This window comes from Mustela putorius, unplaced genomic scaffold (assembly GCF_011764305.1).
Source record: "Mustela putorius furo isolate JIRA1106 unplaced genomic scaffold, ASM1176430v1.1 tig00000421_pilon_pilon_pilon, whole genome shotgun sequence".
Classification (NCBI taxonomy): domain Eukaryota; kingdom Metazoa; phylum Chordata; class Mammalia; order Carnivora; family Mustelidae; genus Mustela; species Mustela putorius.
In genome coordinates, this window is record NW_025421375.1 from 6466739 (window position 1) to 6490027 (window position 23289).

A 23289-nucleotide genomic window follows, 5' to 3' on the forward strand; every position below is an offset into this window, starting at 1 on the left:
CTTCCATTTTTATCTCTGCCATCTTGAAGGATTTTCTATACTGTGGTTCCATGACAACCTTTAAAGTCAATATGCTTAAAACTAAACTCATCTATCTCCAGGAGTGCAGATGAGCAATAGCTTCTCTTCCTGACTTGCCTATTTCTGCTAATAGTCTCACTAGTGTTCCAGTCTTATTTGCTTTTTCTCATTGCCTCCATTCCTCTCCTCCTCACATCCTATCAGAGCTACCTTTGCAAATATATTTCATTTCTTACCCCATCTGAACCGATACCATATATTCTTTCTCTCGAGGAAGTGCATCTTGCAAAGAACTACCTTAATAATCTTTCTTTTTCTTACTTATTTTTAATTTATTTTCAGCATAACAGTATTCATTATTTTTGTGCCACACCCAGTGTTCCATGCAATCCGTGACCTCTATAATACCCACCACCTGGTACCCCAACCTCCCACCCCCCCTGCCCCTTCCAAACCCTCAGGTCTTTCTAAAGCCAACCTAGATCAGATCACTCCCTCTCTTCAGAAACCTACAAGAGACTAGATCCTGGCTGTCCAGATCCTCCCCATTTCAACTCTCACACACCATGCCACCCTCATTTATGTTTTCTATGTCCTAGCCTAGTCAACTAGTCTTTTCTTCTAACCACATCACAAGTTTTCTCATCTTTGTACCTTTGCTCACGCTGCTTCTTCTAGGCTGCCCTCCCCTTCCTACTCTCTATCCCTGGTCCCAGTTTATCTTAATCCCAAATAAACTTTATATATAACATCTCTTCCATGAACTTTTCACTGGCATAGTTGTTTCACTGCACATTGATCTAAGCAATATAGATTGAATAGGTCTGTTTTACCCTTGGCACTTGGCTACCTCAGACAGGAAGAAGAGGGATGAGGATGATGAGTTTGAGATGATTTAGAGAAGTCCAGGAATCTTAAATGCACGTTAAAGATCATCTAACTCAATGGTTATCAATAGTGGAATCTCCTCATGCAGAAGCCCAGTATATTCTTTTGTGGTTAAAATGGTAATAGAGGCACCAAAGCCCCCACTTTATGCATATTTCCTCTCAGAGTCTCCTTCTCAGGTACCTCTGCAGACCTTAAGGGAAATATCAACTTCAAAACCATTGACTAGGGGTGCCTCGGTGGCTCAGTCGGTTAAGTGTCTGCCTTCTGCTCAGGTCATGATCCCGGGGTCCTGGGATCAAGCTGGGTATCAGTCTCCCTGCTCAGTGGGAAGCCTGCTTCTCTCTCACACACTCCTCTTGTGTTCCCTCTCTTGCTGTCTCTCTGTCAAATAAATAAATCTTAAAAAAAAAAAAATACCCAATAACAAACAAGTCAATACCCTCACAGATTAGAAAACTGAAACCAGGGAACCCTGTCAAATTCTAGAGTTCTCTTGGGGAGTCATGAATCTGTGTCAGTACATTTGAAAGTAACCCAATTGCTTTTCTTTCTAAAACTTTCTGCAAAACTGATTTTGACCCTGATAGGTTTCAGAATAGAGGCATGATTGCTAGGAAGGTCGCTACTCAGACATACATCTTGGTTGTTCCTCCTTATGAGTCTTTCTCAAGTTGAGTTTTCAGAACTTCATGTCATATCAGTCCTCATGCCTGCCCTTGGAAGGAACTCTGCCCCATCTCATTCACACTGGGAGCACCAGGCTGGAAGGCCATTGGAACACGTTCAAGACCCAAGACCCAGTCGGGCCAAAAAGATGTCTTGGCTGTTTACTGTGACCTCTAATTCCAAGAAGAAGGGAGGATTATAAATGTAAATTGCTATGCAAATGAACCTCTTATTTAGCTGACTAGGATTCCTGGCTCCCAGATAAGTAACTTCATCAGCCATAGAAAACAGCCTAAGGCTGTTACTACTCCTTTTTCTGCTTAAAAACTCTCTCAGAAAATCAGTCCTAATGGAGTTGGAAAATTGAAGATTAGGGCTAAATATAAGAGACTTCCTTGCCAAATATCTCATGTTTCCTTGGGAATAGCAAGATTCTTATTTACCAATTTAGAATATAGTCAGCCTCACCAAGGCTCTGTCCCGACTGACCAAACAGAAAAATTCCTGGAACCAGCATCTTAACAATCTATGACACCTTTTTCTTTTTTTTTTTTTTAAAGCAGATATGATTGAGACATATATTGGCTTGTTTAAGGAAGTCTGAAAAGCTATACTGGTTACAAGCCACATTTTTTTTTTAATCATGCTATTTGCCTAAATAAATGTACAGTTTTCCTGTCTCTTCTTAGAAAATGAAATCAGCATCTGACTCAGACTACCTTTGGTCCTGGAGGGGGTTAGATACGGCTGCTCCCAGGAGATCCTCAGCTCACTGATTTCTGCACACTTCTCCCTAAGACCATTCTTACCCCCATTTAGAACAAGAGTATAATGATATCACGATGGACTGAATAACATACAGAAGCCCAGATGCTACCAGGAGCAGGCAAGGAAACTGCTCCTCCAATGTACCTGAGTAAGAAGATGTGGGCAATCAGCACACAGGTGGAAACCCTGCCCTACCCCAAGCCTTGAATCCATAGGCCTAGGGGAATTGTGGAAATCCCTTCTCCCTAAGTGTATCAGTTAGCTATCACCACATTACATAAAATAATAGTAAGATTCAGTGGCTTAAAATAGCAATTATTTATTCTTGCTGATCTTAAGGTCAGCTGATCTAAACTGAGTTTGGCTGAGGTGAACTTGGCTGTTCTCCACTGTTCTTTCACCCACGTTTGGGACCATTAGGCCAGTCCAAGTGTGTCCTTCTGGTGATAGCAAAGGCACATGAGCACAAGTGAAAACACAGTCTCTTGAGATTTATGTATGGAACTGGTATCCCGACACATCTGTCTCATTTCTTTTATGGTGGTAAAAAACTCATAAAATGTACTATTTTAAACATTTGTGTTCAGTGGCATTAATTGCCTTCACATCGTTGTGCAACACTCATACTTTCCATCTCCAGAACTTATTATCTCAAACAGAAACTCTGTACCCATTTAAAAAATAGTAATTTCCCATACTCCCCCCTTCCCCTTCCTCCAGCCCCTGATAATCCATATTCTGATTTCTGTTTCTATGAACTTGACCAGACCAGGTGCCTCCTGTAAGATTTGTGCTTTTGCCTCTGGCTTCTTTCACTAAATGTGTTCAGGGTTCATCCAGCTTGTCACACATAACAGAATTTCATTCCTTTTTGAGGCTGAATATATATAATATATATATATTATATTTTATAATGTATTATTTATATATATTATATATAAATAATATATTTGTTCATCTACCCATCTACTGATGGGCATTCAGGTTGTTTTTACCTTTTGGCTACTGTGAATACTGCTACTATGAACATCAGTGCACGAATAGCTATTCAAATCCCTGCTTTTGATTCCTTCGGGTATATACACCAAAGTGGGATTAGTGGATCATGATGGTAATGCTACATTTAATTTTTTGAGGAACCTCCATATTGTTTCCCACAGTGGCTGCACCATTTTAAATTCCCACCAGCAAAGCACAAGGATTCTAGTTTTCTCACATCTTCATCAACACGGGTTATCTTGTTTTTTAAATAACCATCCTACTGGATCTGATATGTATCTCATTGTAGTTTTGATTTCATTTCTGTAACAGTTAGTGATGTTGAACATCTGTTCATGTGCTTCTTGTCCATTTTTATATCTTTAGAGAGATGTCTATTCAAGTCTTTCACCCATTTTTTAGTTTGGCTATTTATATTTGTTGTTCAGTTGTGTGAATTCTTTATGTATTATGGACATTAATCCACTATCAAATCTGTGAATTGCAAATATTTTTTCCCATTCTGTGTGTTGCCTTTTCACTCTGGTGATAGTGTCCTTTGATGCACAAAAGCTCTCAATTTAGATGATGTCCAGTTTATTTTTTGTTGCCCTGTGCTTTTAGGATCATATCCAAGAAATCATTGCCAAATCTAGTATTATGAAGTTTCTGCTTATGGTTCCTTTCAAGAGTTCTATACATTTAACTCTGAAATTTAAGTTTTTGATCCCTTTGAGTTGATTTTTGTATATGGTGTAAGGTAAGGCTATAACTTCATTTTCTTGCACGTAGCTATCTTGGTTCCCCAGCACCATTAAATGGTCCTGGCTTCCATGTTGGAAATCATTTGACTATATAAGCCAGAGTTTATTTGGGGGCTCTCTATTTCATTTCATTGGTCTATATGTCTGTCTTTATACCAGTGCTATAATTACTGGTATAAATTACTACAGAATTTGCACTACAGGACATGTGAAACCCCTGAGTTCATTCTTTTTCAAGATTGTTTTGACTACTCAGTATCCCTTGAGATTCCATATAAACTTCAGGATGGATTCTACTATCTCTGCAAGAAATAAAAGAAGAAAAAGTTATTGAGATTTTAATAGGGATTGTACTGAATTTATAGTTCCCTAGCAGGTATTGACATCTTCACACTATTAGGTTTTCTAATCCATGAACATGACACAGCTTCCCATTTATGTTTTAATTTTTTTAGCAGCATTTTGTAGTTTTCAGTATACATGTTTTTTATCTCCTTGGTTAAATTTATTCTTAAGTATTTTATTCTTTTTGATATTATTATAAATGGAATTATTTTCTTAATTTCTCTTTCAGATTATTAGTATATGGCCTGACTCATTTTATTGGCCAAAGTATTACATGACCAAACCCAAAATCAGGAGGTAGGAAAATTACAGCCCTCCCCTCATTGAAGGCTACTGCAAAGTTACATGGCAAAGGGAGTAAGTGCAGGGAGGAATGAAAACAGGATCTTTAACAATGATATCCCATACTGAATTTCTTACAGTCAATTTTAGCATTATTTTTCCAGGACCCTTCTTTAAAATAGTCTGTTCGAAGCACTTCAACCAAACTACTACTGTGAAAATGTTAAAAAAAAAAAAAAAAAAGGCGGGGGGGGGGTGGAGGGGAAGGGATAAACAAAAGGAATGATCAGAAAAAAGAAAGAGCTAACTAGGTGCCTAGGTAAATTTCTGGTACCCAGCTGAGCAAGTAGCAGGTATGGAGGAAAGAACACAAGGCAAGGAGTCAGGTCAGTCACTTGATCTTGGGGAAGTGTCTTAACATTTCTGGGCCTCAGCTTCTTCCTCTGGCATTAGACTAGACAATCTCTAAGGACCTTCCCTGTGTTAACCCTGCATCCTATAGAAATTCTAACAGTGTTTCCTCCAGAATAGAAAACAAGCCAACATTGAAAAATTCCTTCTCTTCTGGATCCATAGGCACACACATCCATGCAGGTAGCCGTTCTTTGTACAGCAAAGGAAATAAACAACAAAACCAAAAGGCAGCCTACAGAATGAGAGAAAGTATTTGCAAACAACATACCTGATAAAGCTTTAGTATCCATAATCTACAAAGAACTTATCAAACTCAGCACCCAAAAAATGAATAACCCAGTTAAGAAATGGGCAGAAGACAGATACAGCATCACTCATCATCAAGGAAATCCAAATCAAAACCACTATGAGATATCATCTTACACCTGTCAGAATGGTTAAAATTAACAACACAAGAAACAACAGGTGTTGGCAAGGATGCAGTGAAAGGGGAACCCTCTTGTGCTTTTGGTGGAAATGCAAACTGGTGCAGCCACTGTAGAGAACAGTATGGAGCCTCCTCAAAATATTAAAAATAGAACTACCCTATGATCCAACAAGTGCACTACTTACTAGGTATTTACTCAAAGTATACAAAAATACAGATTTAAAGGAATACATGCATTCTAATGTTTATAGCAGCATTATCAACAACAGCCAGATAATGGAGAGAGCCCAAATGTCCATCTAATGGTGAATGGGTCAAGAAGAGTAATGGAATATTACTCATCCATGAAAAAGAATGAAATCTTGCCATTTGCAATGACATGAATGCTCTAGTGTGTGTTATGCTAAGTGAAATAAGTCAGAGAAAGACAGATACTGTATGATCTCACTCATATGTGGAATATCATAAAGAAAAGAGATGAACATAGGAGAAGGGGGAAAAGAAAAAAATGAGAGATGGAAACAAGCCATAAGACACTCTTAATGATAGAGAACAAGCTGAGGATTGATGGAGGTGGGTTGGGGATGGGCTAGATGGATGATGGGTGGTGCGTGTCAGGGAGGGAACTGGTTATCATGAGCACCGAGTACTGTATGTAATTGATGAATGACTGAATTCCACTCCTGAAATCAATATTGCACCGCATGTTATCTACCTAAAATTTAAATAAAAAAAATAAAAAATAAACTTCCAAATAAATTTTCTGTGGAAGCTAAATTGAAGATATAACAGCAAATTCAGCAAGTGCTCTGAGTTTAGAGAAAATTAGTTTTTTCTCACAATTTTGCAGTTTACTTTAATAATCCTATGCTACAAAAGCTTGGGGAGACACAATATCTAAGTTTAATATTTTAGGATTTTAATGTATCAAAGTATGTTTAGTGACTACATAGATAGGTGCATGTCTACTGCAGGCTTGGTAAAAGCAGTTAGAAGGCCAAGTTTCTTGACTGGCTGAAAAATGAAGTCAGCATTTACACTTGTTTTCCTAGATTCTGTTAAAAATTTTAACTAGAAAATCATACACACAGTAAAATAGTGGCAACTATTAGACTTTCACCAATTAAAGTTTGATTTTTCACTATTACTGTGTAGCATTTTTTTCCCAACTCACTGCATTTGAAGATGTGATTTCCATTAGTACAAAAATCAGTATAGAAACTAATTAACTTGAAAAATATTCAATGAGTGGATATTGCTTCATTTTTTTTAAAAGTTCGTACAAGGACAAAGAAATAGGCACGTTAGGTACTCTAAGAATTTTTCCTTCATTGAATGAATAATAGTCATCTTCCTGAAATTCCTGAGTAGAAACATCTATTAGGTTGGAAACAGCAAGCATAAGAAAAATGCCGTTGGTGAGGAGACCCCACAGTACATGTGCATCTACACATCAGGTGTATTACCCCATTTCACTTTATCAATGGCTTCTCTCCCTCCTCCTCTCCTTCTAGGCTGTCCCATCAAAGGTCACCCTACCCCCAACATCACGTGGTTCCATGGTGGTCAGCCAGTCGCAACTGTCCCAGGACTGACACATCACATCTTGGCAGCTGGACAGATTCTGCAGGTGGCAAATCTTAGTGGCGGGTCTCAAGGGGAGTTCAGCTGCCTTGCTCAGAACGAGGCAGGAGTGCTCGTGCAGAAGGCCTCTTTAGTGATCCAAGGTAAGAAACCCTGAGGGCTTTGGAGCGGGGCTTAGTTCTTGAAGAAGAAAGTCTACCTGAGAATCGAATTCTCTAGTAAAACTAAGTGATGTCTGATCTCAGTGGCTCCTAGAGCATGCAAATCAAGCCGAACCAGGACTCTGTACATTGAGGTCCTTCAGAAGAGCCACAGGCTCTGTCCCAGCAGAATCTGGAAAAGTCTGTGCTGCTCTTGCAAATGGGTGTTTCTGCTGCTGCTTGTTGCTGCCACTGAGGACAGGGAAGCACCATGCTATAGCAAAGCCAGGAAGTTTCATTTATGCTTGTTTAACTAGTTAGAGTCACACATACACACACTTATATGCATGCAAGCACACCCACACATGCGTGCAAAGCAGCTTATTAAACTAATGCAAGTTTTCTCCATTAGTGTGGTTAAAAAAAAAAAAAAAAAAAAAACCTCTGGATCTGAACTACTTGGTTATTGCCTCCTCTCCTGGAGAGTCAAGCTGCTGCCAGGACCCGCTTATGGTGCTCATGGGTCTTGCGCTGCAGTCATGTGCTAAGTGTTCTATAGGTAACTTTTCTGTGGCTCCTGCATTAATCTTCCAGGAACACAGGCGGTTCAGAAAGCCCTTGGGGGAGGCCTGGCTTTAGCTACACCAAGAAAAGGTTTGAATGAGCCTTAAAGAGTAGGAAACAAAACCAAACTCGGTCTGGTTATGGAAACCAAGTGAGGCTTTCAGGTTTTCCAGAGGCTATTTCTACCTGTGGCCCATTGGGGACTATTTTGAGGGAAAGCAAAATTCTATTGCATGCATTCTAAAATGGGGGATTCTGCTGGGGACAGAATTTTGTGCCAGTGTAGCACAGGAGGGAGATTTTGCTGAGCAAATGGGTTTTCCCCTTAAACATTCTCCCCTGCCATTTGGCTTTCCGGACAGGAAAGTAAATGTTCCCTTTTCTTGCCAACCAGCCATTCTCAGCTGAAAACCAGAAGCCAGTGCCTATCTGCAAGATTTGTAATATACGACCTTGCAAATAAGCACTCACAGTTTACCAGCCCCCAGTTATTTTTAACAGCTTTCCTACCAGTGAGCCCCAGATCCCCAAATAGAAAATCCACAGAAACTGAATTTCTTCCTGATGTCATCGTCTCATGGAAATGAGTACTCTCTGGGTAGGCTGGGTTTTTTGTGGGGGTTTTTTGGTGAAGTTTTTTTTCCCAAGTTCAACTCAAAGGTGCACATACAAATACGATTGCAAAGTATCTCTGATATTTCTGCAACTCTTTGTTGAAAAAGAAAGTCACTTTCTGGCAACCCACTAGGAAGAAAAAGTACTTAGGAATCTTACTTAAAACTAAGGACTCCAGCCACTGGTTAAGTACTCTCTGTGCCAGGCACCAGGCTCAGCCCCTTTGCTTTCATGACATCCAGTCCTCACAGTAACTTCGCGAAGTAGGGGTTTGGGACTCATTTCATGGATAAGTCACTGATGCTCCTGGACACCAGGCCACTTGGCTACCTAAGCGGGGAAGGGCGCCCACTGAAGGGCAGAGGGTCATTCACGGGAGCTCCTGGCGCCCACAGAGCATGGGCAATGTGCAGTCCTCTTCTCACCTGTGATCCTCCTCCTGTGACAGATTACTGGTGGTCTGTGGACAGACTGGCAACCTGCTCGGCCTCCTGTGGTAACAGGGGCGTTCAGCAGCCCCGCCTGAGGTGTCTCCTGAATAGCACAGAGGTCAGCCCCACTCACTGTGCGGGGAAAGTGCGCCCTGCTGTGCAGCCCATCGCCTGCAACCGGAGAGACTGCCCTTCTCGGTGAGTGTGCCGCATGCCGGCTCAGGCCTCCCCAACCCCAAGGCTGGGCCCTGTTAGCCAAGTCGGCGGCTAGCCTGTGTCCGGCACTGCGGAGGGAGAGACACGGATGTCAGCAAGGATGGCTGCCCCCCAAGGCCCTGTGCTTCTCTACAGGTCCCGACTTGCCAGGTCTCCCCACCCTGTGGAAAATAGCCCTCAGGTTGGGCCTCCTCCCTCGGCAGCTGGTTCTCTCACCACTCAGCGGGCTAAGGACCGCGCGGGGCACCCCAAGTGCCTGAGAGGGTCTGTTCAGGGAGCAGGAGCATCCCAGGCCCTAGCCAGAGCTCGCTCACATCCTGTAATAAGAAATTTGCTCTCTGGGGGCATCTGCGTCGCTCAGTCACTGGGCCTCTGCCTTCAGCTTGGGTTGTAATCCTGGGGTCCCTGGATCAAACCCTACATCAGGCTCCCCACTGAGTGGGGAGCCTGCTTTTCGCTCTGCCTGCTGCTCTCCCTGCTTGTGCTTTCTCTGTCAAATAAATAAATCTGAAAGAGAGAGAGATTAAGGAAGGAAGGAAGGAGAATGAAGAGGAAGGAAGGAAGGAAAGAGAAAAGAGAGAAGAAAAAGAAAATTTGCTCTCTAGTCTATAAGAGGACAACTGTGTTTGCAGCTGAGGTGCTGAGGGCAGAGGGGTTACTGGCCTTGATCCCAGACTCTCCCCTTTTTTCAAACTTCAGAAACAGTGCTACTCAGTACTCTAGGTGAGGAAATGTTACCCTCTTCTTCAAAGGGTTGCATCCTGCATTAAGGCAAAACACATCTTCATTTTCTGTACTTGCCTCCATGTTGGATAGAGCTTCTGGCCTCTGGTCCCAGAGTAACCACCTCTGTCTCTGCCTCTTCCAGCTCTGAGAAGCTGTGAGTCCCACAGAGCCTCCTACCCCCAGTTTGCTGGCCGTAGCTGAAGGGGTACTGAATGGGCTTAGAGTTGGCACCAGCGTGGCATCCCGAGCCTGGGGGGCCTCGCGATGCCCCCTTCCTACCTGTCTGGGGGACTTTCTTACACGACTCAGACACCCGCTTTGTGTTTTGCCAGCTGAGTCATAAGGAGCAGCTGAAACCAGGAGAGACTCAATGAAATATGAAACACGCTCATTAATATCAGCAGTTTGACTTGCTGACGGGAAGGTTTCCATGGGAATGATTAATGTCCTTTTATACCCTTCCTGAACTGTAACATAGCCATACCTCTCCTTTCTCAAACCTCCCCACCCCCGACCCCAACTCCTGAAAAATTGCTGAAATGTATATTTGGAAATAAAAGTTGATTGAAATGCAGGCCTGACATTCACCGGGGATATGAGGGGCTGGAGGACTGCCCTCGCCAAGCTATTTGAAATGAAGACGAAGTCTTGGACCTGCCGAGGGTCTTTTGATTTGCTGTGGTGATGGTCAGAGTCAATCAGCCTCATTTATTCCTGCAAATGAAACAATGGCTGTGTCAGCTTGGGTTTCAGTGCCCCCAGGAGCCTTGCAACACCTCGTGCCGGCTTCCAAAGTGGCTCTGCTCCTGTGCACTGGAGACCTGCACATAGTCCTCTCTCTCCAGCGCCGATGGAGCAGGGAGGCTCCACCAAACTTTATAAGTCACAGCTCCGGATTCAAAAGGAATTGGCTCCCTGTCTCTGCTACTTGCCTCTCCTGGGAGCCACGTGTGGTGCCATGGGACCAGAAAGTGGCCACAGGTCCATCTTTGACTGGTTTCCCCGCCACGTTTCTCAGGCACCTCAGCAGCCTTCTCTGAACACAAACAAGGGTCGCCCTGGTTGTCTGTGAATAGGGCAGGGAAGTCCAGCTTGGACCCTGGCGGCTGTTTTACCATTTCATTTAGATAAACTCTGTCTCGGGCATTAAAACCCAAGAATGCTCTTTTCTGTCTCCCCCCCACTGTCCCCTTTTCCCCTTCTTTTTGAAAACTAGCCCTAGGTGCAAACATGCACAGAGACCCCCTACAGGGTTGTATCTGGACCGAGGATTTCAGTGTGTTTCCCAAATTCTAGCTGGGCCTTGTGAGAAAAGCTATTTCCGCAGTCCTGGCCCATCTCACTTCTGATGGCCCAGACTGTAGCCGGAACCAAACATCCTGAGTAATGACAGTCTCCCCATAGGCAGCCCGCGAGCAAGTGTAGGGCCTATGCCCCATGACTTGTGGAGGTGGGAAACTGTTGCACAAAGCCAGAAGGAACTTAGCCTGTTTCCCAGGGATTCAACAAAATCCAGTGAGACGTGGGTTAAGGAAAGGTAGAAAAGAGAGTGATTTCTAGCAGACGAAACACTGACTCGGGGGAAAGCCAGAGACACAGTATGGATCTGACTTCCCTAGGAGCGCGTCCCCCTTCCTCCACACACCTGGCTGGCTTCAGGAAGTCCCAGAACCACAGTGCAGCATAACTAAGCTACAGGACTATCTTCCCAGAGCGTTCCCTCTGCAGGCTCATGGATTTGGGGCCGGGGAGACAAGTGATGCTCAGACCACTCTTTCAAGATGCAGCTTTGCAGTCAGTTTCCAAAGGGTATTTGTTTTCTGTGGCTGCAAATTACCACAAATGTGGTGGCTACAAAGAATAGACATTTATTGCTCACAGTTTGGAAGGCCGGAAGTCCAAAATCAAGGCGTCGGCTGGGCTGCAACCCCTGGTACTTCCTCAAGCCTTGCTGACTTTCAGTGGCCCCAGGCATCCCTCGGCTTATGACCATGTCACACCAGCCATTGCCTCTGTAGTCACACTTTCTCCTCCTCTAATCTCTCTTCCTCTTCTAAGGACATTTGTGAAGGCAGAGAATGTAGGATAATCGCATCTCAAAGTCCTTCACTAAGTCTGCAAAGTCCGTTTGTCTGAATATGGTATCAGTCCCAGCTTCTGGGGATCTGATATCTACATCAGATCTTTTGGGGGACCATTTTCAGCCTTTCACTCCATGTGTACCATGAAAAGGGCCATGCCCCAAGATTAGTAGCTATGTGGTGAGAATAAGGAGATGTTCAGGCTCCATTTCTGAGACGATATGGCATCATTCCTCTGCCCAAGCCTGACCCTTTGCTCTTCCTCTGCCCAGGTGGATGGTGACCTCCTGGTCGGCCTGTACCCGGAGCTGTGGGGGAGGTGTCCAGACCCGCCGGGTGACCTGCCAGAAGCTGAAAGCCTCTGGGATCTCCACCCCTGTGTCCAATGATCTGTGCACACAGCTCGCCAAACGGCCAGTAGACACCCAGGCCTGCAACCAGCAGCTCTGCGTGGAGTGGGCTTTCTCCAGCTGGGGCCAGGTAAGAGGATTTTATTTGAAAGATAAGTCTAAAGGTGCAGACCCAGCCACGGTAGGAAGTAAAAGGCCACCACTGCCCCATCCTCTGTGATGTCAGACCCTTCACATCCCATCTGTCAATCAATTCACCTGCCCAGTGTCCATCTTTCATACTCATCTGTTTTAAAATGTTGTTGGGATTTAAAAAAAAAAAAAAAAGGCAATCCAGTGTGGTGCTTGGCAGAAGTGACATGATGGCTTACACTCCGTTTCTTTCAAAGTCTGTGTTCAGAACCTACAGGGGACCTACTTAGCGTCTAAGAGCGGCTTGCCCTGCTAATCAGATAGTACCCTTCCCTCTAGCTGTGTGGCGACAACTGTTGTCCGTCAGAGTCTGGGACTGATTCATGGGCTGAACTTATTCTGCCAGGCATAGTTTCTCACTGGTTGGTAGCTGAAACAAGCCATTGAGCCTGGCCTCCTGGGATGGCCCAAAACTACACAGCACTCTTAATTCTCTGTGTATGTGTATGAACTAATATGACTGAATGTTTTGGGCAGCCAGCAACTCAAAACGTGTTGGAACTGGCTATCTATACATTACAGTGTTCATGTTTCTCCATACCCACCCTGAGGTGCATTCTTTGGAAAACAAGCCCTTGAACTTCCCATTAAATTAATACATTGTGGCCATCTCTAATGAAGATCAAATGTTATTTGGAGGAAATCTGGCCACAGAATTCACTTTCAGTCCATAGGCCATTTGTGTCCCAGGTGAGTCCGGGATAATGCTCAACGCTGGCCAGCCAACACACTCGGCCATGAGACTCCTTTTTGGCACCTTTACCAACACCCCCCCTCATTTCCAGTGACCTAATGTATGTGCTTCATAATCAAAGAGGTATGAGCTCCCTTTTGCTCTGATGCCTGGGGGATATCATCTTTCTCTTACCTGGAAAAGCCCACTTCTGCTAGCTTTCATTCTGCCCAAGGCAGCTCAGCTTCTAGACCCTCAAGGCTTACTGGCAGTTTGTAAAATTACAATTAGGAACAGACCTGGCTTCACACGAGAGATGTTTCTGCACCATATCACTGAGGTCGCTAAAAGGGACATACATTGTCTATATTGATCATTCTCAGTGATTCCTTCCTCCAAAAGAGAAAAAAAGTCCTTCCCCCTTCCTTCCCTTCAAACAACACTCTCATCCTCTTTCTTCTAAATCTTTCTAGACAAGTATGTCTCAAGCTTTAATGTGACTCACTTGTGGATCTTGTTAGAAATGCAAATTCTGATATGGCAGGTCTGGAGCAGAGCCTTGGATAATGATTTTTTTTTATCATGGTATAATTGACATATACCCATTAGGTTAATTTCAGGTATATAACCTATGATTGGATATCTATATACATTGCCAAATGATCACAATAAGTCTAACATCTGTTACCATACCTACTTAGGAAAAAATTTTTTCCTGTGATGAGATTTTAAGATCGACTCTTAGCAACTTTAAAATATACAAGAGAGTAATATTAACTATAGTCACCATGCCGTACCTTCCATCTCCAGGACATGTTTATTTTATCACTGGAGGTTTGTACCGTTTCAGCCCCTCCACATATTTCACTTACCCCCACCCCCACCTCTGGCAACCAACAGTATTCTCTGCATTTATTATGGTTTGGAGGGAGGGGTTGTTTAAATTCCACATATGAAACTACACAGTATTTGACTTTGTCTTTGTCTTACTTGACTTTCATGTCCTCAAGGTCTATACATGCCATCACTAATAGCGAGAGATCATTTTTATGGCTGAATAATATTCTGTGTGTGTATGTGTGTGTGTGCATGTGCACGCGCCATATTTCCTTTATCCATTCATCCACTGATGGATACTTATGTTGTTCTATATCTTGACTGTTGCAAATAATGCTGCAATGAACATGGGGGCTATGTATCCTTTCAAGTTAGTGTTTTCTTTTTTTTTTTTGATAGATACCCAGAAATAGAATTTCTGGTTGATATGGTAGTTCTACTTTAAATTTTTGAGGAACCTACATACTGTTTCTTATAATGGCTGCACCAATTTATTTTCTCACCAACAGTGCACAATGGTTCCCTTTTCTCCCCATCCTCATCAACACTTACTTCTTGTCTTTTTGGTACTGGCTGTTCTAACAGGTATGAGGTGATATCTCACTGTGGTTTTGATTTATATTTCACGGATGCTCAGTAAGCTTGAGCACATTTTCATGACCTGTTGACCATCTGTATATCTTCTTGGGGAACATATCTATTCAGATCCTCTGCCTTTTTAAAATTGCATTTTTTGGTTTTCTGTTATTGAGTTGTAAAAGCGCTCAATATATTTTGGATAGTAGCCCCTTAGATGATTTGCAAATATCTTCTGCCATTCAGTAGGTTGCCTTTTCATTTTGCAGATGGCTTCCTTTGCTGATGTAGTCCCACTTGTTTACTTTCCTCATGTTGCCTTTGCTTTTCATGTCAGATTCCAACATACAATTGCCAAGAATGATGTCAAAGAGCTTACTGCCTATGTGTTCTTGGATTTCTGTGATTTCAAAAATTATGTTCAAGTTTAACATTTTGAGTGCAATTTTCTTTATGATGTAAGAGTAGTTCAATTTCATTTTTTTTATCTGGCTTTCCCAGTTTTTCCAGCACCATTTATTGAAGAGACTGTCCTTTCCCCCTGTATATTCATGGCTCCTTTGTCATAAATTGACCATATATGCATGGGTCTAATTCTGAGCTCTCTGTTCTGTTCCATTGACACATACCCTCCCCAATGTCCATAATACCACCCCCTTCTCCCAAACCCCCTCCCCCCAGCAACCCTCAGTTTGTTTTGTGAGATTAAGAGTCACTTATGGTTTGTCTCCCTCCTAATCCCATCTTGTTTCATTTATTCTTCTCCTACCCACTTAAGCCTCCATGTTGCATCACCACTTCCTCATATCAGGGAGATCATATGATAGTTGTCTTTCTCTGCTTGACTTATTTCGCTAAGCATGATATGCTCTAGTTCCATCCACGTTGTCGCAAATGGCAAGATTTCATTTCTTTTGATGGCTGCATAGTATTCCATTGTGTATATATACCACATCTTCTTGATCCATTCATCTGTTGATGGACATCTAGGTTCTTTCCATAGTTTGGCTATTGTAGACATTGCTGCTATAAACATTCGGGTGCATGTGCCCCTTTGGATCACTACATTTGTATCTTTAGGGTAAATACCCAATAGTGCAATTGCTGGGTCATAGGGCAGTTCTATTTTCAACATTTTGAGGAACCTCCATGCTGTTTTCCAGAGTGGCTGCACCAGCTTGCATTCCCACCAACAGTGTAGGAGGGTTCCCCTTTCTCCGCATCCTCGCCAGCATCTGTCATTTCCTGACTTGTTGATTTTAGCCATTCTGACTGGTGTGAGGTGATATCTCATTGTGGTTTTGATTTGTATTTCCCTGATGCCGAGTGATATGGAGCACTTTTTCATGTGTCTGTTGGCCATCTGGATGTCTTCTTTGCAGAAATGTCTGTTCATGTCCTCTGCCCATTTCTTGATTGGATTATTTGTTCTTTGGGTGTTGAGTTTGCTAAGTTCTTTATAGATTCTGGACACTAGTCCTTTATCTGATATGTCGTTTGCAAATATCTTCTCCCATTCTGTCAGTTGTCTTTTGATTTTGTGAACTGTTTCCTTTGCTGTGCAAAAGTTTTTGATCTTGATGAAATCCCAATAGTTCATTTTTTCCCTTGCTTCCCTTGCCTTTTGTGTTGTTCCTAGGAAGATGTTGCTGCGGCAGAGGTCGAAGAGGTTGCTGCCCGTGTTCTCCTCAAGGATTTTGATGGATTCCTTTCGCACATTGAGGTCCTTCATCCATTTTGAGTCTACTTTTGTGTGTGGTGTAAGGAAATGGTCCAATTTCATTTTTCTGCATGTGGCTGTCCAATTTTCCCAGCACCATTTATTGAAGAGGCTGTCTTTTTTCCATTGGACATTCTTTCCTGCTTTGTCAAAGATTAGTTGACCATAGAGTTGAGGGTCTATTTCTGGGCTCTCTATTCTGTTCCATTGATCTATGTGTCTGTTTTTGTGCCAGTACCATGCTGTCTTGATGATGACAGCTTTGTAATAGAGCTTGAAATCCGGAATTGTGATGCCACCAACATTGGCTTTCTTTTTCAATATCCCTTTGGCTATTCGAGGTCTTTTCTGGTTCCATATAAATTTTAGCATTATTTGTTCCATTTCTTTGAAAAAGATGGATGGTACTTTGATAGGAATTGCATTAAATGTGTAGATTGCTTTAGGTAGCATAGACATTTTCACAATATTTATTCTTCCAATCCAGGAGCATGGAACATTTTTCCATTTCTTTGTGTCTTCCTCAATTTCTTTAATGAGTACTTTATAGTTATGTTCTTATTGCCATTTTGTTTTTCTAGTTCCTTTCTGTTCATCTTCTGCTCCCTTTCCTTACAGTTTGATGGCATTCTTTAGTGTTATATGCTTAGATTCCTTTCTCTTTATTTTTTGTGTATACATTATAGGTTTTTACTTTGTAGTTACCATTGAATTCATATATAACATCCTAGGTATTTAACAGTCTATATTAATTTTATGATCACTTCAGTTCAAACATATCCTAAAGCCCCTAAATTTTTATTTCCCTGCCAATTTTATGTATATTATATCATTTTGCATCTTTTTATTTTGTGAATCCCTTGATTAATTTTTATAGATAATTGTAACTGATTTTACTACTTTCATGTTTTAATCTCGACACTGGCTTTCTAAGTAATTATCTACTACCTTTACTATATATTCATTTTTACCAGGAAAGTGTTTTTCTAGTATGACCCCTTCTTCCAACTTAAAAAATTCCCTTTAACATTACTTGTAAAGCTGGTTTAGTGATGAACTCTTTATTTTGCCTAGAAAACTCTCATTCTCTCCTTCAATTTTCAGCAATAACCTTGCCAAGTATTCTTTGTTGTGGATGTTTTTTCCATTCAGCACTTTGAATATGTCATGCTATGCTCTTTAGGCCTGCAAAGTTTCTGCTAAAAAAATCAGCTGATAGCCTTGAGATTTCCCTTTTATGAAATAGTTTGGTTTTTTTTTTTTTTTAAGATTCTTTATCTTTCATCTTTGCCATTTTAATTATTGCATGTCTTGGTGTGAACCTCCTTAGGTTCCTCTTATTTGGGGATCTGCTTCCTAGACTTGGATGTCTAGGAAGTTTTCTGTTCCTTCCTCCTTGGAAGATCCTTAACCTGTTTTCTCACTTTTTTAATTTTTGCTCTTCAGTTTGGTTATCCAGATCTCTGAACCATTCTTCTGCATCTTCTAATCTGTTGATTCTCTTTAGCATATTTTTCATTTTAGTGCTTGAGGGTTGTTTTTGTTTTTTTTATCTTATGTCTTTTTGTTGAAATTTTCACTGAGCTCATCTCTTTTCTCAAGTCTAGTCTCTTTACCACTATTACTTTAAACTCATTATCAGCCATATTATGTTTCATTAAAATTTTTGTCTATGGTATTATCTTGTGCTTTCATTTAAGACCTATTCCTGTCTCATTTTATCTAACGCTCTGTGTTTATTTCTGTGTATTAAGAAGGTCATCTACAGCTCCTGGTCTTAAGAGATACTGTAGTCCCCTATAACACTATTCCCCCAGGTAATCAGAACCAGTTACTCCAGGGGTAAAGGGCTGTGTGCACCCTCCTGTTCTGGCTGTGATTGCTTTAGATACATTGGTGGGTGGGACTGGCCTTGAGGCCAGCCAGCTACAATGACCTGCTTTGCCTGTTTTAAGTGCACTGGCCAGGGTTAAAGCTGTTCAGAGACCCAGCAGCAGGCACTGTGGCCATCTTGATAGGTAGGCTGGCACTCAGCTGTCTGTAATTAGCCTCTGCCACAGCTGCAGGCACACCAAAGGACAGAGTTTTCTCTCTGTGCAGCCAGCTAAGAGCTCCAGCTGCACAAACTACAGGTACCTTGGTGTGAAGGGTTTATCCATCCCCTTCCCAGGGTAGGAGTCACTGTGGAGTTGCACCAGTCCCTGCCAAGGTTGCCTGCCAGGTGCCATGGGGCAGGAGCTGCTCTAGAGGGATACCAGTCTTGGCCGGTATGTTGGGTGTGCAGAAGAATGCCAGGATGGGTCATGCAGAGCTAGCAAGGTAAATGAGGTGTTGTTAGCTGGATCCCCCAAGCATTCAGTTAGAAGATGTTAAGAAAGGGTGCCTGGGTGGCTTAGTGGGTTCAGCCTCTGCCTTTGGCTCAGGTCATGATCTCAGGGTCCTGGAATCGAGTCCCGCATCGGGCTCTCTGCTTGGCAGGAAGCCTGCTTCCTCCTCTTTCTCTCTCTCTCTGCCTGCCTCTCTGCCTACTTGTGATCTCTGTCAAATAAATAAATAAAATCTTAAAAAAAAAAAAAAAGATGTCAAGAAAAATGGTGCCCATAGCACTTTTTTTTTCCCAGATAAATCTGCAAATCCCTGCTCCTCCAGCACATTCTATGATTAGTCAATTAACATTCTAAGATTAGTCAATAAACTTCAAATATACTACAGTTGCTTTTCAAACAGCTGCTTCTGTGCTTGTCTTAGGCCAGTTATTTAGCATGTTGGCTCTTTAAAGACAGGGACTCAGTTCTCTATCACCCTCCTGCTCTCCTACAGCTAAGCCTGGTAATTTGTTTTTAAGATTTTTTTAAAAATTTGACAGAGAGCACAAGCAAGGGAAGCAGCAGAGGGAGAGGGAGAAGCAAACTACCCACTGAGCAGGGAGCCCGATGCAGGACTAGATCCCAGGCCACTAGGATCACGACCTGAGCCGAGGGCAGACCCAGCCTACTGTGCCACCCAGGTGTCCCTAAGTCTGCTGATTTTCAAAGACAGACTATACATCCAGTGCTGGTCTCCAGGGTCAGGGGTACCTAGTGTGGGGTCTGATCCCTCTCACTTCTCCATGCTTATGATGTCCCTCTCATTTGTGGTTAGTCACACTGGGGGTTTAGTTCCTGACTGCCCCTCCTACGCTTTTTTTAATTAACATATAATGTATTATTAGCCCCAGGGGTACAGGCCTATGAATCACCAGGTTTACAAACTTCACAGCACTCACCCTAGCACATACCTTCCCCAATGTCCATAACCCCACCACCCTCTCCCTAGCTCCCTGCCCCTGGCAACCCTCAGTTTGTTTTGTGAGATTGAGTCTTTTATAGTTTGTCTCCCTCCCGATCCCATCTTGTTTCATTTATTCTTTTCCTACCCCAAACCCCCCATGTTGCCTCTCAACTTCCTCAAATCAGGGAGATGATAATTGTCTTTCTCCGATTGACTTATTTTGCTCAGCATAGTACCCTCTAGTTCCACCCATATCATTGCAAATGGCAAGATTTCATTTTTTTTGATGGCTTCATAGTATTCCATTGTATATATATATATACCACATCTTTATCCATTCATCTGTTGATGGACATCTAGGTTCTTTCCATAGCTTCACTATTGTGGACATTGCTGCTATAAACATTCAGGTACACGTGCCCCTTCGGATCTCTCCTACCCTTTTTGATGTGCCCTTCTCTCCATGACTAGCTGTGGAAGCAGTCTTCGGGTTGTTTACACAGTTAGTTGCATAAATGTAATTGTTGTTTCAATGTGTCCATGGGAGGATCTTCCCACGCCACATCTTCCAAATCAAGAGTAGAAGTCCCTCCTAAATGCCTTTTAAACAAGATACACAGCAGGTCCTCATAATGGTACAAATCTGGCCAGCCCCCTAGGAAGAGGCACTGCTGCACTGTGACTCTAAGTAGGAAGAGTAGCAAGGCCTCCACAAGAATTGGTTTGCTTGTTAGGTGACATGAGCCAGACTCCTTATGCCTAAGTCTAAGACAAACAGCCTCTGTCACCCAGTTGTTTCTGCCCACTTTGTTGAGAGTTGTTTTTTTTTTTTCCAAAGATTTCATTTATTTATTTGACAGAGAGAGAGCACAAGTAGGCATAGAGGCAGGCAGAGAGAGAGAGAGAGGAGGAAGCAGGCTCCCTGCCGAGCAGAGAGCCCGACGCAGGACTCGATCCCAGGACCCTGAGATCATGACCTGAGCCGAAGGCAGTGGCTTAACCCACTGAGCCACCCAGGCGCCCCTTGTTGAGAGTTTTTAAATCACAAATGGGATATTGACTTTTGTTGGATACTTTCTTTTGCATCTATTGAGTCCATCTATTGAAGGACTTTTATCCTTCATTTTGTTAATGTGGTGTGCCATACTAATTGATTTGCAGATGTTGAACCATACTTACATCCTTGGAATAAATCCTCACTGATTGTGGTGCATGATCTTTTCAGTGTATTTTTGGTTTGCTAATATTTTGTTGAGGATTTTGGCATCTATGTTCATCAGAGATTCTTGTGTCCTTTTCTGGTGTTAGTAATGCAGGTCTTATAAAATGAGTTTGAAAGCATTCATTCCTCTTAGATTTTCAGGTAAAGGTTGAAAAGGATTATTATTTCTGCTTTGAATGTCTGGTAGAGTTCACCGATGAAGCTATTTGGTCCTGGACTTTTGTTTATTGGGAGGTTTTGATTACTAATAAAGAGATCAAACTAATAATCAATCTGTTCAGGTTTTTTTCTCTTTTTTTCAGGAATCAGTCTTGGTTTGTAGAAATTCATTTCTTCTGGGTTGTCTAATTTGTTGAAGTTTTATAATAATAGTCTCATAATCTTTTATATTTTTTGTGTTATCAGTTGTAACAGCTATTTCATTTCTGATTTTCAGTCTTCTAGTTTTTGGTGATGCTAGCTAAAGGTTTGTCAGGTTTTGTGGTTTTTTTTTTCAAAGAACGAAACTTTAGTTTCATAATCTTTTCTGTTTCTACTCTGCTCATTGTTATTTCTTTCTACCTACTAACTTTGGGCATCATTTGTTCATTTTCTGTTCTTTGAATGTAAAGTTAGGTTGTTTGAGATTTTTGTTTTTCGAGGTTGGCATTTAGTGCTATGAAATTTCCTCTTTGAACCATTTTTGTGGCATCCCTTAAGTTTTGGTATGTTACATTTCCATTTGTCTCCAAGTTTTTATTCTCTTTTAATATCTTCTTTGACCCCTTAGTTGTTCAATAACATCTTTAATCCTTACATATTTGTGAAGTTTCCACAAAATTTCCAAGAAAATTTTCCAAGAAAATTTGTGAATTTTCTTGGCCTAGTATATGATTTATCGTGGAGAATGTTTCACATGTAGTTCAGAGTGCACACACACACATCTGTCAAGTCCATTTGGTCAAAAATGTTGTTTAAAAATGTTTCATTACTGATTTTCTTTATGGATGATTTATCCGTTCATGTTAAGTGGGGTGTTAAAGTCCCCACTACTGTATTACTGTCAGTTTCTTCCTTTAGATCTGTTAATATTTGCTTTATATATATAGGTATTCCTATGTTGGGTGTGTAAGTATTTACAAATGATATGTAATGCCAATCTTTGTTCTCAAATGTGTTTTGCCTGCTCTAAGCACAGCAACCAGTGCTCTCCTTTGGTTTCCATGTACATGGATTATTTTTTCCATCCATTCACTTTCAGTGTGTCTTTGCTTCTGAAGTGAGGTTCTTAGGGGCAGCATTTAGATGGGTCTTGGTTTTTTTCGTCCATTAAATCATGCTGTGTTTTAATTAGAGCATTTATAACAGATTCACACTTAACATAATTGGTATGTTTATACTTACTGCTTTTTTATAGTTCCTATCTCTTCCTTTCTTCCTTTGTGGTTTGATGACTTTATTGATATGCTTTGATTTCTTTACTTTTTGTGTATCCACCACAGGCTTTTGTTTTGTGGTTACCATGAGGTGTACATATAGCAGCATATCTATAGCAATCTTTAAGTTCATAACAATTTAAGTTTGATTCTATTCTAAAGCTCTTTTTACTCTCTCCCCATTTTGTTTTTCATGTGATATTTTACATATTTTTAACTAATTATTGCAGTTAGAGTTATTTTTACTACTTTTGTCTTTTACACTTCATCTAGGTTTAAGTATCAACCCACTACTTTTTCTGTATATTTACCTTTACCCGTGAGTTTTTACTTTCATGTTTTCAGTTACTAATTAGTGTCCTGTGTTTTTAGCATGAAGCTAACCCTTTGATATTTTTTCTTCTTTTGCTACTGAAGATGTTTTTATGAAATATATCCTCTTTTAACATTTGTTTTAAGGCTGATTGATGGTGAATTCCTTTAGCTTTTGTCTGTCTGAAAAAATAACTTTGCTAGGTAGAGTATTCCTGGTTGGAAGTTTTTTCTTTCTGCCAGGTGCAGGTCAGAAGACAATGACACAGTATATGTCAATGTTTTTGCTAAAAAAAAAAAAAAAAAAAATTTAAATAAATTTGCTGATAGTCTTATCAGAGTTTCCTGATATGCTTGTTGGGGTCTTTTTTCTTACTATTTTTAATAGTCTCCTTATCTTTAACTTTTGACATATTAATTATAATGGGTCTTAGTGTGGGTCTCTTTAGATTCATCTTCTTTGGAATTCTTGGGGTTTCCTGGCTCTGATTATCTGGTTCCTTTCTTCTTTCCCCAGGTTAGATTTCTTAAAGTAAGTTTTCTTCTCCTTTTTCTCTCTGCTCCTTCTTTATCCTCTGTGATGGAAATATTGGTTCACGTTCTGTTGTCCCGTAAGTCTTGTAACTGTCTTCGCAGTTATTTCATTCTTTTTGCTCCTCTGATGAGTTCCACTGCCTGTTTTTGAAGTGACTGGTCCTTCTGCTTCATCTAGTGTGTTGTTGAACCCCTCTAGTATATTTATCAGTTTTACTTACTGTGTTCTTCAGCTCTTTCACTTCTATCTCTTTTTGAAGTTTCTCACAGTGTTG

At 41.5% G+C, this 23289-nt stretch overlaps 1 protein-coding gene across 3 annotated transcripts in view; it reads left to right on the forward strand.

The window, feature by feature from the left end:
- Positions 1-23289, forward strand: part of ADAMTSL1 (ADAMTS like 1) — an 899097-nt gene that overhangs the window by 862639 nt on the left and 13169 nt on the right. For all 3 annotated transcript variants that reach the window (XM_013063102.2, XM_004765700.3, XM_004765701.3), the window contains 3 exons: positions 7071-7283; positions 8908-9088; positions 12186-12393. In XM_013063102.2, coding sequence (XP_012918556.1) covers positions 7071-7283; positions 8908-9088; positions 12186-12393 — 602 coding nt within the window. The remainder of the gene's footprint in view (positions 1-7070; positions 7284-8907; positions 9089-12185; positions 12394-23289) is intronic.